The 13,654-nt window shown below is 40.1% G+C and overlaps 1 protein-coding gene across 1 annotated transcript in view; it reads right to left on the reverse strand.

Annotated features, from left to right (window-relative positions):
- Window positions 1-250: 250 nt before the first annotated feature.
- SHMT2 (serine hydroxymethyltransferase 2) overlaps window positions 251-13,654 on the reverse strand; it is a 144,995-nt gene continuing 131,591 nt past the window's right edge. The window contains exons 11-12 of the mRNA XM_073613825.1: window positions 10,503-10,610; window positions 251-487 (exon numbers count right to left, since the gene is read on the reverse strand). Coding sequence (XP_073469926.1) covers window positions 360-487; window positions 10,503-10,610 — 236 coding nt within the window. The 3' untranslated portion in view covers window positions 251-359. The remainder of the gene's footprint in view (window positions 488-10,502; window positions 10,611-13,654) is intronic.

Below are 13,654 nucleotides of genomic sequence, written 5' to 3' on the forward strand. Positions count from 1 at the left end.
GACGGACTTGCGTACACACGCTCGGAAAATCGGACAACAGACATTTGTCCGCGGAAAATTTTAAAACATGCCATCCAACATTTGTCAGCGGAAAATCTGACAACAATTGTCTGGTGGAGTGTACAAATGGTCGGATTTTCCGCCAACAGCCTGTCATCACACATTTACCGTCCGAAAATCCGATCGTGTGTACACGGCTTTAGAGGTCATGTTGGAAGTAAGCTGCACCACAAAAAAGCAGGAAAGAAAGTAAGTATGAAGGAATGGTTTAATAACGAAAAGGCAGAAAAAAAGAATGGACAAGAGAAAGATTGCATAGGGCAAAATGGAGCAGCTTTCTTCCCAGGGTCTATCAACTTCTAGCGCTCATCAAATCCTGGCATGGGGAAGACACGAGCAAACTTCTCTACACGCTGACGAAGGTCTGCAATTTTCTGTACCGTCTCCTTGTCCTCTAGAAGAAAGATCTTGAAATCTTGAAGTTTGGCTGCAAAAAAAAAAAAAAAAAAAAAAAAAAAAAAAAAAAAAAAAAAAAAAGGTCAGTGGGGATGGCACTGCTCAATTTTTAAACATATAAAGTCTCAAGGCCTGAGGCTCCTTAAAGGTCATGTAGCTCTTAAAACCAAAAGCATGTCAAAGTGAAAAATTAGGGGATTACAACAGCAAATGCAAAATAAAATAAAAGTAAAATGTAAAGTTGAAGAAAAAAAAATACCAAGTGGATTTTATAATTGGGCACCTAATATTCTACTTTGAATACACATTTCTTTTGGAATTCTGAATTGCCTATATAAAAGGAGATCCATGCAGGAAAGCTTCCCGGCAGCAAATACTCATTACCTAAAAAGGACCTCACTAGATTTCTTCTTTAAGGTTTAAATACTGAACGCCATTCAACCCAAGGTTGACCTACTCTAGAGTTTAGAGGGGAATGCCTGGGAGGGGGGACAGTAAATGTCAGAAGGGAAGATTGTAGTAAGAGTTGCTCTTTTATAATTGTGTTCAACATTTTTTTTCTTTTTCAAATTAAACCAGAATTGGGTTTTAAAGTGTAAAAAAGGGATAATCCGATTTCTAACTTTAAGCAAAATAGACAGTTCTTCCATCAGGCACTTTAATTTAGAAGGCCTTTTTTTCCCACCAAATTTTAGGCTCAGTTCAGTAAACTATAAAAAATGTTGCCTGCCTTAACAATACTATACAGAACTGAGCCTCATCACAGGATACTAGACAGGTATTCATGTCAAGTATATATGGGTCAAGGAGCACGCACAGTAGATACGGGAGATAAGACAGTCTATATATTTCTGATACTAGCTGGAAAGACTATATCAGTACATCTTAGACTATAATCGATTAACCCTGCTCTACAGGATTAGAATGACAATTAAAAAAACAAAAATTGTATTCAGCTTCCCAGTTTCTGGATTCCACATGAAACACAATCCAGGCTCTGCAATCAGTGTATGTTTGGTTTCCCACTGAGCAGAGTTTGTTATCTTACACGGCGAGGAAGCGGTTTCCAGTTAACTGAAGAAACTCAGCAGTCACCTGATGGACAAAGACACATTTTGCTTAGAGCAAGCTAAAGAAGTTCTTCAGCTCAGTGCATTCAATTTTCGTTCTCATAAAAGCCACTCAGAGTTAGACGATAGATATTAAAGCTGCAATGCTACCAAGCTTAGGCAGCAATTGATTAGCAATATATATTAACTGTGCCTGCTAACAACCTGGAAAATATCTCTATACAGTGGGGACGAAAGTATTCAGACCCCCTTAAATGATTCACTCTGTTATATTGCAGCCATTTGCTAAAATCATTTAAGTTCATTTTTTTTCCTCATTAATGTACACACAGCACCCCATATTGACAGAAAAACACAGAATTGTTGACATTTTTGCAGATTTATTAAAAAAGAAAAACTGAAATATCACATGGTGCTAATTATTCAGACCCTTTGCTGTGATACTCATATTTAACTCAGGTGCTGTCCATTTCTATCGATCATCCTTGAGATGGTTCTACACCTTCATTTGAGTCCAGCTGTGTTTGATTATACTGATTGGACTTGTTAGGAAAGCCACACACCTGTCTATATAAGACCTTACAGCTCACAGTGCATGTCAGAGCAAATGAGAATCATGAGGTCATGAGGAACTGACTGAAGAGCCCAGAGACAGAATTGTGGCAAGGCACAGATCTGGCCAAGGTTACAAAAAAATTTCTGCTGCACTTAAGGTTCCTAAGAGCACAGCGGCCTCCATAATCCTTAAATGGAAGACGTTTGGGACGACCAGAACCCTTCCTAGAGCTGGCCGTCCGGCCAAACTGAGCTATCGGGGGAGAAGAGCCTTGGTGAGAGAGGTAAAGAAGAACCCAAAGATCACTGCGGCTGAGCTCCGGAGATGCAGTCGAGAGATGGGAGAAAGTTGTAAAAAGTCAACCATCACTGCAGCCCTCCACCAGTCGGGGCTTTATGGCAGAGTGGCCCGACGGAAGCCTCTCTTCAGTGCAAGACACATGAAAGCCCACATGGAGTTTGCTAAAAAAAAAACACCTGAAGGACTCCAAGATGGTGAGAAATAGGATTCTCTGGTCTGATGAGACCAAAATAGAACTTTTTGGCCTTAATTCTAAGCAGTCTGTGTGGAGAAAAACCAGGCACTGCTCATCACCTGTCCAATACAGTCCCAACAGTGAAGCATGGTGGTGGCAGCATCATGCTGTGAGGGTGTTTTTCAGCTGCAGGGACAGGACGACTGGTTGCAATCGGGGGAAAGATGAATGCGGCCAAGTACAGTGCTATCCTGGACGAAAACCTTCTCCAGAGTGCTCAGGACCTCAGACTGGGCCGAAGGTTTACCTTCCAACAAGACAATGACCCTAAGCACACAGCTAAAATAATAAAGGAGTGGCTTCACAACAACTCAGTGACTGTTCTTGAAAGGCCCAGCCAGAGCCCTGACTTAAACCCAATTGAGCATCTCTGGAGAGACCTAAAAATGGCTGTCCACCAACGTTTACCATCCAACCTGACAGAACTGGAGAGGATCTGCCAGGAGGAATGACAATTCTGTGTGTTTCGGTCAATATGGGGTGTTGTGTGTACATTAATGAGGAAAAAAAATTAACTTAAATGATTTTAGCAAATGGCTGCTATATTTTACACATACAGTGGATATAAAGTCTACACACCCCTGTTAAAATGTCAGGTTTCTGTGATGTAAAAAAAAAAAAAAAATCAGACAAAGATAATTCATTTCAGAGCTTTTTCCACCTTTAATGGTTAATGTGACCTATAAACTATACAACCAAAAAACGGAAATCTTTTATGGGAAGAGTTAAAAAAAAACAAAAAAAACCCCAAAAATAATGCGGTTGCATAAGTGTGCACACCCTCTTATAACTGGGGATGTAGCGGTGTTCAGAAATATGCAATCAAATACAACACACGTTAAATAGGAATCCGTACACACCTGCCATCATTTAAAGTGACTCAGATTAACCCCAAATAAATTTCAGCTGTTCTAGTAGGTCTTTCCTGAAATTTTCTTAGTCGCATGCTACAGCAAAAGCCATGGTCCAGAGAGCTTCGCAGGAATCTCATTGTTAAAAGGTGTCAGTCAGGAGAAGGGTACAAAAGAATTATCAAAGGCATTAGATATACCATGGAACACAGTGAAGATAGTCAAGTGGAGAAAATATGGCACGACTGACATTACCAAGAACTGGACATATGTCTGGGCTATGGGGTTGAGTGGCAAGACGGAAGCCTTTTCTTACGAAGAAAAACATCCAAGCCTGGCTAAATTTTGCAAAAACACATCTGAAGTCTCCCAAAAGCATGTGGGAAAATGTGTTATGGTCTGATGAAACCAAGGTTGAACTTTTTGGCCATGACTTCAAAAGTTATGTTTAGCGCAAAACACTGCACATCACCAAAAGAACACCACACCCACTGTGAAGCATGGTGGTGGCAGCATCATGCTTTGGGGCCATTTTTCTTCAGCTGGAACAGGGGCCTTAGTCAAGGTATTGGGAATTATGAACAGTTCCAAATACCAGTCAATATTGACACAAACCCTTCACGTGTCTGCTAGAAAGCTGAACATGAAGAAGAACTTAATCTTTCAGCATGACAACGACCCAAAGAATACATCCAAATCAACAAAGGAATGGCTTCACCAGAAGATGAATAAAGTTTTGGAATGGTCCAGCCAGAGCCAAGACCTGAATCCGATTGAAAATCTGTGGGGCTATCTGAAGAGGGCTGTGTGCAGGAGATGCCCTTACAATCTGACAGATTTGGAGTGTTTTTGCAAAGAAGAGTGGGCAAATATTTCCAAGTCAAGATGTGCCATGCTGATAGACTCATATCCAAAAAGACTGAGTGCTGTAATAAAATCAAAAGGTGCTTCAACAAAGTATTAGTTTAAGAGTATGCACACTTATGCAACCATAATTTAGCTTTTATTTTTACTTCCCTCCACCTAAAAGATTTCAGTTTGTTGTTCAACTGAGTTGTACAGTTTATAGGCCACATCAAAATGTGGAAACATTTCTGAAATTATTCATCTTTGTCCCATTTTTTATCACAGAAACCTGACATTTTAACAGGGGTGTTGGAAGACAACATGGTCTAATGTCATATTGCTAGAGTTTCTCTGTCAATGTTACTGCGTTTATGGGTAACAGTGTTTTGGTATTATCCAGAGTTGGAATTTGTCATAAATCTGTTACATATCTGTTTCCTATTCCCAAAGATGAGCCATGCTGATACTGGCAGTTCCTTAGTTTTAAAAGGGTTTCTTCCTGGTTGATACCAGGTCTGGAATGTAGAAAGTTGCACATCAAAGCTTGGTAGCATATCAGACTCTGTATCTGAAAGCTTGCTAATATGGTGCTCTGAGTGTGTGCTGGTGAATGGTGAGTGAATGGACACCCCTTGCCTATGCTGCACCCCGTCCTGAAGATACCGAAAATATAGAATGGTGACATGAAGCTGTCGCTGAAGAATGATGGTGGTGGTGTGTCACTCAGTGGCAAAGCGGCACATGTTGGGAAGCACAAACCGTTAAGGCCATTATGGACTGTTCTATAGGAGCTATTTCTTACAGTTATGAACTGTTCCATAGGAACCATGTCTGAAGAAGGGTGGTATGCGCATTTTAGGCGCAAAGCGAAAAATGTTGGAAGACAACATGTCTAATGTCATATTTCTGGAGTTTCTCTGTCAAGTTGCACATCAAAGCTTGGTAGCATATCAGACTCTGCATCTGAAACGCTTGGCTCCGGAATGACTGTTGCTGACATTACACTGCAAGTAATCTTCAAAGAGAGCCATGGCTGCCAGGATGATTGATGACGGTGGGTGACAAAGATCAAAGGATCAACAGAAATGATACATAGACAATGCTGCCCCTGGCCAATACAGCAGGACGGACAGTCTGTTGAAGAGTACGGCCCCATAAATAAAGATTCGTCTAAGGTCTAGATGGGATGGCACTGGGGTTGGGTCTGGATGGCGTATGATTGAAGTGTAAAAGAGGGCACACAGGAAGGAATTCATCCCTTATTGTGCCTGAGCCACATGGCTCTCTTGGTCATCTGAGCCCAGCTAAAAGAATCAAATCTCGCAGAGAGCCTTGTGATAAGCATCTTTGATATTTTTTGTATTATATGTTCTGATTATATCATTTGTAATATTGTAATCTCATGTTAGCGTTTTCCTATTTTCTTGAGAAATAAATAAGACTTTGTTTTATTAAGCGTGCTTGGTTTCATAGGTAACCTTGGATTATTGCGATATCAATAGTAACATGTAATCAGAGTTTTAATAGACTAGCTAACTAGGGGAATAGACAAGTTAATACATAGGTGCAATAAATATAGGGAATAATCACCCCCGAATAACAGTTGTTTTGCACCAATTACTTCAAGGGGTGTGTAGACTTTGTATAGCCACACACACAGTACTGTGCAAATAGTTTAGGCAGGTGTGAAAAAATGCTGTAAATTAGGAATTCTTTCAGAAATAGAAGTGTTAGTTTATTTTTATCAATTAAGTAAATTAATAGAAGAGGAATCCAAATTGAAACAATATTTGGCATGACCACCCTTTGTCTTCAAAACAGCATCAATTCTTCTAGGTACACTTGCACTCAGTTTCTGAAGGAACTTGGCAACGTATACTGTTAGAAACATCTTGAAGAACTAATTACAGATCTTCTGTGGATGTAGGCTGCCTCAAATCCTTCTCAATCTTGCAATCTGACAGACTCGATATTTAAAAATCGGGGCTGTGTGGGGGGCCAAACCATCACTTCCAGGACTCCGTGTTATTCTCTACACTGTAGGGCATGCACTGTATGTTTGGGGTCGTTGTCCTGCTGCAGAATACATTTGGGACCAATTACACATCTCCCTGATGGTACAGCATGATGGATAAATATCTGCCATAGACGCAGTGGTCAGCCAAGGAAATTGAATGCAGCAGATGAAAGACAGATCATGCTTACTTCTAGAGCTGCACGATTAATCGTTAAAGAATGAGATCGCGATTCTTCCCCCCCCTCACGATCTTAACAAATCATTTTCCCGATTCTATGTAACAACTGCATAGAGTTCTCTGCTCAGAGCTGACAGCCGTAAAAAAAAAAAAAAAAAAAAAAAAAAAAAAAAAAAAGGGCAGCTGCCAAGTTTATGACAACATCGCTTAGACAGAGGTAAAGAGATACATTGTAAAACTTGGTCCTTTTAGATCAAAGGAATGAACTTCAGTCTGTAAATGAGGGAAGTTTAACCACTTAAAGACTAAACCTTTTTCTGACATTTGCTGCTTACAAGGTAAACCAGTATTTTTTGCTAGAAAATTACTTGGAACCCACAAACAAATTAATATATATATATATATATATATATATATATATATATATATATATATATATATATATATATATATTTTTTTTTTTTTAGCAGAGACCCTAGAGAATAAAATGGCGGTTGTTGCAATATTTTATATCACTGTATTTGCGCAGCGGTCTTTCAAACGCAATTTTTAACAAAAAATAAAAAAACACATTTTAATGCATAAAAAACTAAGCAGCAAAGTTAGCCTAATTTTTTGTATCATGTGAAAGATGTTACGCCAAGAGAATCGTGATCTTTATTCTAAGTAAAAAAATTGTGATTCTCATTTTGGCCAGAATCGTGCAGCTTTACTTACTTAAGAATAAGGAGTCCTGGAATTGTTTGGCCCCCACAGAGCCCTGATCTCAACATCAAGTCTGTCTGAGATCACATGAAGAGACAGAAGGATTTGAGGCAGCCTACATCCACAGAAGATCTGTGGTTAGTAATCCAAGATGTTTGGAAAAGCCTACCTGCTGAGTTCCTTCAAAAACTGTGTGCAAGTGTACCTAGGAGAATTGATGCTATTTGGAAGGCAAAGTGTGATCACACCAAATATTACTTCAATGTAGATTATTCTTCTGTTTCCTCACTTCACATTTTGTAAATTAAAAAAATATACATTTTTATTTTTATCAAAGCATTCTTACTTTTCTGCATTTCTTCACCCCCCCAAAACCAAAAAAAAATGAATGAGATAGATATATATACCTATATAGATATATATATATCTATATAGATATATATATATCTATCTCTCTCTCTATCTCTCTCTCTATCGCTATCTCTCTCTCTCTCTATCGCTATCTCTCTCTCTCTCTATCGCTATCTCTCTATCGCTATCTCTCTCGCTTTCTCTATCTATATCGCTATCTATCTATCTCTCTCTCTATCTATCGCTATCTCTCTCGCTATATACATATATCTATCTATCTATCTATACACATATATACATACACACACATACATTATATTAATATATACATACACAGGTATGTATATTTATTACACATACAGCATCTCACAAAAGTGAGTACACCTCTCACATTTTTGTAAATATTTTATTATATCTTTTCATGGGACAACACTGAAGAAATGACACTTTGCTACAATGTAAAGTAGTGAGTGTACAGCTTGTATAACAGTGTAAATCTGCTGTCCCCTCAAAATAACTCACACAGCCATTAATGTCTAAACCGCCGGCAACAAAAGTGAGTACACCCCTAAGTGAAAATGTCCAAATTGGGCCAAAGTGTCAATATTTTGTGTGGCCACCATTATTTTCCATCACTGCTTTAACCCTCTTGAGCATGGAATTCACCGGAGCTTGACAGGTTGTCACTGGAGTCCTCTTCCACTCCTCCACGACGACATCACGGAGTTGGTGGATGTTAGAGACCTTGCGCTCCTCCACCTTCCGTTTGAGGATGCCCCACAGATGCGCAATAAGGTTTAGGTCTGGAGACATGCTTGGCCAGTCTATCACCTTTAGTGTGTCACAGTACATGTTGGCATTCAGGGTTCTCTCAATGAACTGTAGCTCCCCAGTGCCGCCAGCACTCATGCAGCCCCAGACCATGACACTCCCACCACCTTGCTTGACTGTAGGCAAGAAACACTTGTCTTTGTACTCCTCACCTGGTTGCCACCACACACGCTTGGCACCATCTGAACCAAATAAGTTTATCTTGGTCACATCAGGACATGGTTCCAATAATCCATGTCCTTAGTCTGCTCGTCTTCAGCAAACTGTTTGCAGACTTTCTTGTGCATCATCTTTAGAAGAGGCTTCCCTCTTGGGATGACAACCAATGCAGACCAATTTGCTGCAGTGTGCGTATGGTCTGAGCACCGACAGGCTGACCCCCCCACCCCCTTCAACCTCTGCAGCAATGCTGGCAGCACTCGTACATCTATTTCCCAAAGACAACTTCTGGTAATGACGCTGAGCATGTGCACTCAACTTCTTTGGTCAACCATGGAGAGGCCTATTCTGAGTGGAACCTGTCCTGTTAAACCGCTGTATAGTCCTGGCCACCGTGCTGCAGCTCAGTTTCAGGGTCTTGGCAATCTTCTTATAGCATAGGCCCATCTTTATGTAGAGAAACAATTTTTTTTTTCAGATCCTCAGAGTTCTTTGCCATGAGGTACCATGTTGAACTTCCAGTGACTAGTATGGGAGAGTGAGAGCGATAACACCAAATTTAACACATCTGCTCCCCATTTTCACCGGAGACCTTGTAACACTAATGAGTCACATGACACTAGAGAGGGAAAAAGGCTAAATGGGCCCAATTTAGACATTTTCACTTAGGGGTGTACTCACTTTTGTTGCCAACGGTTTAGACATTAATGGCTGTGTGTTGAGTTATTTTGAGGGGACAACAAATTTACAGTTATACAAGCTGTACACTCACTACTTTACATTGTAGCAAAGTGTTATTTCTTCATTGTTTACAAAAATGTGTTTCCCCATTAGTATGAGTTTAAAAAGAAAAGAATATTTTTTACAATAAAATGTGTGCTATATACTAAAAAGAAAAGAAAACTACTGGGATTCATGGATACAATCAAAACCTTATAAAGAGACAACAATGGCTGAATAAAAAAAAAAAAAAAAAAAAGGCAGTTCACAGTATAAAGGCCTCAGTACCCATGTGAATGAGGCCAAAAGTGAACAGATAATAATTAAAAATAGAAAATAGATTCCTGGGCATTGATCCAATACATACATACTGTATACAAAAACTATTCAAAGGATAAAGGATAAATCAGGAATGCTTTAGCCACATATTTTTCACTTGGACAATTTAGGCTACAGTGTAAAATGGGGGACCCATCAAAAACATGTCCCCGACCCATAGTTCAAGAAACACTGTTCTAGGAAATTTTACAGTAAAGGGTTTTGCTGTCAATAGATCAAATGAGTAAAATGAAAAAAACAGAAGCCTACTATTCTACTCCATTGATACTAGAGCTGCACAATTAATCGTTAAAAAATCGTGATCTCGATTCACCCCCTCTGACGATCTCCCCTGCAGATTTTGCCAATTCTTTCATGTAAACAAGCAGAGAGACTTTATCTGCTCACTCAGCTGTCAAAAGAAAGCATCAGGACAGCCTGCCAAGTCTTTAACTTGAAACATTGTAACTAAGCTTCCTTCTTAGATCAAAGTGATAGAACTTCTGTGTAAATAAATAATCCAGGCAGTCTGCCAAGTTTCCACCAACTTTAAATGCAGGAAGTTTAACCACTTAAAGTCTAAATCTTTTTCTGACACTTCTTTCTTAAGTTAAAATCAATATTTTTTGCTAGAAAATTACCTGGAACCCCCAAACATTATATATATTTTAGCAGAGACCCTAGGGAATAAAATGGCAATTGCTGCAATATTTTATGTCACACTGTATTTGCCCAGGGGTCTTTCAAATGCAATTTTTTGGGAAAAAATACACTTTAATGAATAAAAAAAAAAAACGAAACAGGAAAGTTAGCCCGATTTTTTTTGTTTTAATGTGAAAGATGATGTTACGCCGAGAGAATCGCGATTCTCATTTTAGCCAGAATCGTGCAGCTCTAATTGATACTCACATGTTTTGCTCTTCACATCAAGCCCAATCTGAATGCCTTCATCAATAAAGTCAACCACTTTCTCAAAGTCGGTCTCTCTGAAATCGCGGGATGTAAGTGCGGGGGCACCTTTTAGTGAAAAAAAAAAAAAAAAAAAAAAAAAAAACTGAAAATGTGTAATCTAGATCTCAATGGTAAATGGTAAGTTGAGTTCTGTCATATGGTACATAAACATAGTGTTAAAAGGCAGTCTCACTTTTATACTACAAGCCACTACACTCAGCATAGATTCATGAAGAATCGTTCTTGCCAAACCAATCTATTAACCTTCTATGAGGAGGTGAGTTGCCATCTAGATAAAGGAAGGCCCGTAGACGTGGTGTATCTGGATTTTGCAAAAGCATTTGACACAGTTCCCCATAAATGTTTACTGTACAAAATAAGGTCCGTTGGCATGGACCATAGGGTGAGTACATGGATTGAAAACTGGCTACAAGGGCGTGTTCAGAGGGTGGTGATAAATGGGGAGTACTCGGAATGGTCAGGGGTGGCTAGTGGGGTTCCCCAGGGTTCTGTGCTGGGACCAATCCTATTTAATTTGTTTATAAACGACCTGGAGGATGGGATAAACAGTTCAATCTCTGTATTTGCAGACGATACTAAGCTAAGCAGGGCAATAACTTCTCCACAGGATGTGGAAACCTTGCAAAAAGACCTGAACAAATTAATGGGGTGGGCGACTACATGGCAAATGAGGTTCAATGTAGAAAAATTTAAAATAATGCATTTGGGTGGCAAAAATATGAATGCAATCTATACACTGGGGGGAGAACCTCTGGGGGGAATCTAGGATGGAAAAGGACCTGGGGGTCCTAGTAGATGATAGGCTCAGCAATGGCATGCAATGCCAAGCTGCTGCTAATAAAGCAAACAGAATATTGGCATGCATTAAAAGGGGGATCAACTCCAGAGATAAAACGATAATTCTCCCGCTCTACAAGACTCTGGTCCGGCCGCACCTGGAGTATGCTGTCCAGTTCTGGGCACCAGTCCTCAGGAGGGATGTACTGGAAATGGAGCGAGTACAAAGAAGGGCAACAAAGCTAATAAAGGGTCTGGAGGATCTTAGTTATGAGGAAAGGTTGCGAGCACTGAACTTATTCTCTCTGGAGAAGAGACGCTTGAGAGGGGATATGATTTCAATTTACAAATACTGTACTGGTGACCCCACAATAGGGATAAAACTTTTTCGCAGAAGAGAGTTTAATAAGACTCGTGGCCACTCATTACAATTAGAAGAAAAGAGGTTTAACCTTAAACTACGTAGAGGGTTCTTTACTGTAAGAGCGGCAAGTATGTGGAATTCCCTTCCACAGGCGGTGGTCTCAGCGGGGAGCATTGAAAGCTTCAAGAAACTATTAGATAATCACCTGAATGACCGCAACATACAGGTTTATGTAATGAAATACTGACACATAATCACACACATAGGTTGGACTTGATGGACTTGTGTCTTTTTTCAACCTCACCTACTATGTAACTATATGTAACTATGTTTACAGAATAAGCGACCTTTAATAATGTTGGAACACAGGCGAACATTTTCCACAAGCAACCTAGCCCCATTCAAAGCTGGTTTTCTCTCCAGAAATGCCAACCTCCAATGATGAAGCCTACAGCATGCATTATTCACTGGTCCAGGACTGGTTTTAGACGTTAACAGGCCACCTGGTAAATGTACTATAGTTATGCCAAGAACCAACATTGCTTTCTATGGTCATTCCTTATCTGTAGACTAGCGGCCTCAATAAAAACATGGGCGTTTATTTACGAAAGGCAAATCCACTCTGCACTGCAAGTGCACTTGGAAGTGCAGTCGCTGTAGATCTGAGGGGAAGTTCTGAAATTAGGGGAATCGCTGCTGATTTTATCATCCAATCATGTGCAAGCAAAAATGCTATTTTCCTTGCATGTCCCCCTCAGATCTACAGCGACTGCACGTCCAAGTGCACTCGCAATACACTTGGAAGTGCTCAGTGGTTTTGCCTTTAGCAAATAACCTTCATTGTCTTTTGGAGAGACGACATTACTGGATAGGGCAGATCATATGGCAGGAAGCATTATTATAGAGTATTTTAGGGTGGGTATTGATGCCAGGGTTGAGGGAGAGTGGTTGCTGGCTTTTAGTGTAAAAAGTCTATCTGCACTTTCATATTGTTTTAGTTTTTTTTTTCTTATATAAAGCAAACATGAAGATGGATAAGTAGCTGCCCCTGGTGTCATCTGTGACAAAACCGGTAGGGCGGACCTGAATACACGACCGAGCATGTGCAAGGGAACGGCGCCCATCTTTGATGCGGAGTTCCATTTTGAGTACCATGCGATATGCAATGTTACTTCTGGACGTTTCTACACTATATCACCAAAAGTATTGTGACGCCTGCGTTTACACGCACAAACTTTAATGGCATCCCAGTCTTTGTCTGTAGGGTTCAATATTCAGTTGGCCCACCCTTTGCAGCTATAACAACTTCAACTTTTCTGGGAAGGCTGTCCGCAAGGTTTAGGAGTGTGTCTATGTGCATGTGACCACTCTTATATGGAAGGTCGCATTATTTGGCAAGCCTTATGTGTGACCAATGACACCTGGGAGACCTTACAAGTGTTTGATGGTGACGGCCTGAGTAGCTCATCCTATTTTCTCATCACGGCTTGTCGGACTTTTTATATTCTGTCCTAGTGTATTTTCCAGTTCATGTGCCTTTACATGAATTCTTGGAGTTAAGCTCTTTGTTGATTTATATTTTGTATATTACCACAATATCATGGTTTATGTAAAGCATTTTGATTACATTTTGCAGTTAACAATAGATATTGGGACTAGGACCACACCACTCCGATTGTGCCCGATTTCATGAGCTAAGCAGGGTGGGGCCTGGTTAGTACTTGGATGGGAGACATCAGGGGTAAGGTCTTGGTGATTCATAGGATTATTTTTCATTACTATTTAATTTTATCATTTTAGTTTTGGGTTTTGAGCGCTGTACTTGTTATATACTAGGGGTGCTGAAATTAATCGCTGCATTGATGCATTGCGATTCGGGTGTCCCCGATGCGGCATCGATGCATGCGACCCAAAAAATCGATTTCTTGCTCCGCCCCCTCCCGGGAGA

This window comes from Aquarana catesbeiana, linkage group LG02 (genome assembly GCF_042186555.1).
Source record: "Aquarana catesbeiana isolate 2022-GZ linkage group LG02, ASM4218655v1, whole genome shotgun sequence".
Lineage (NCBI taxonomy): Eukaryota > Metazoa > Chordata > Amphibia > Anura > Ranidae > Aquarana > Aquarana catesbeiana.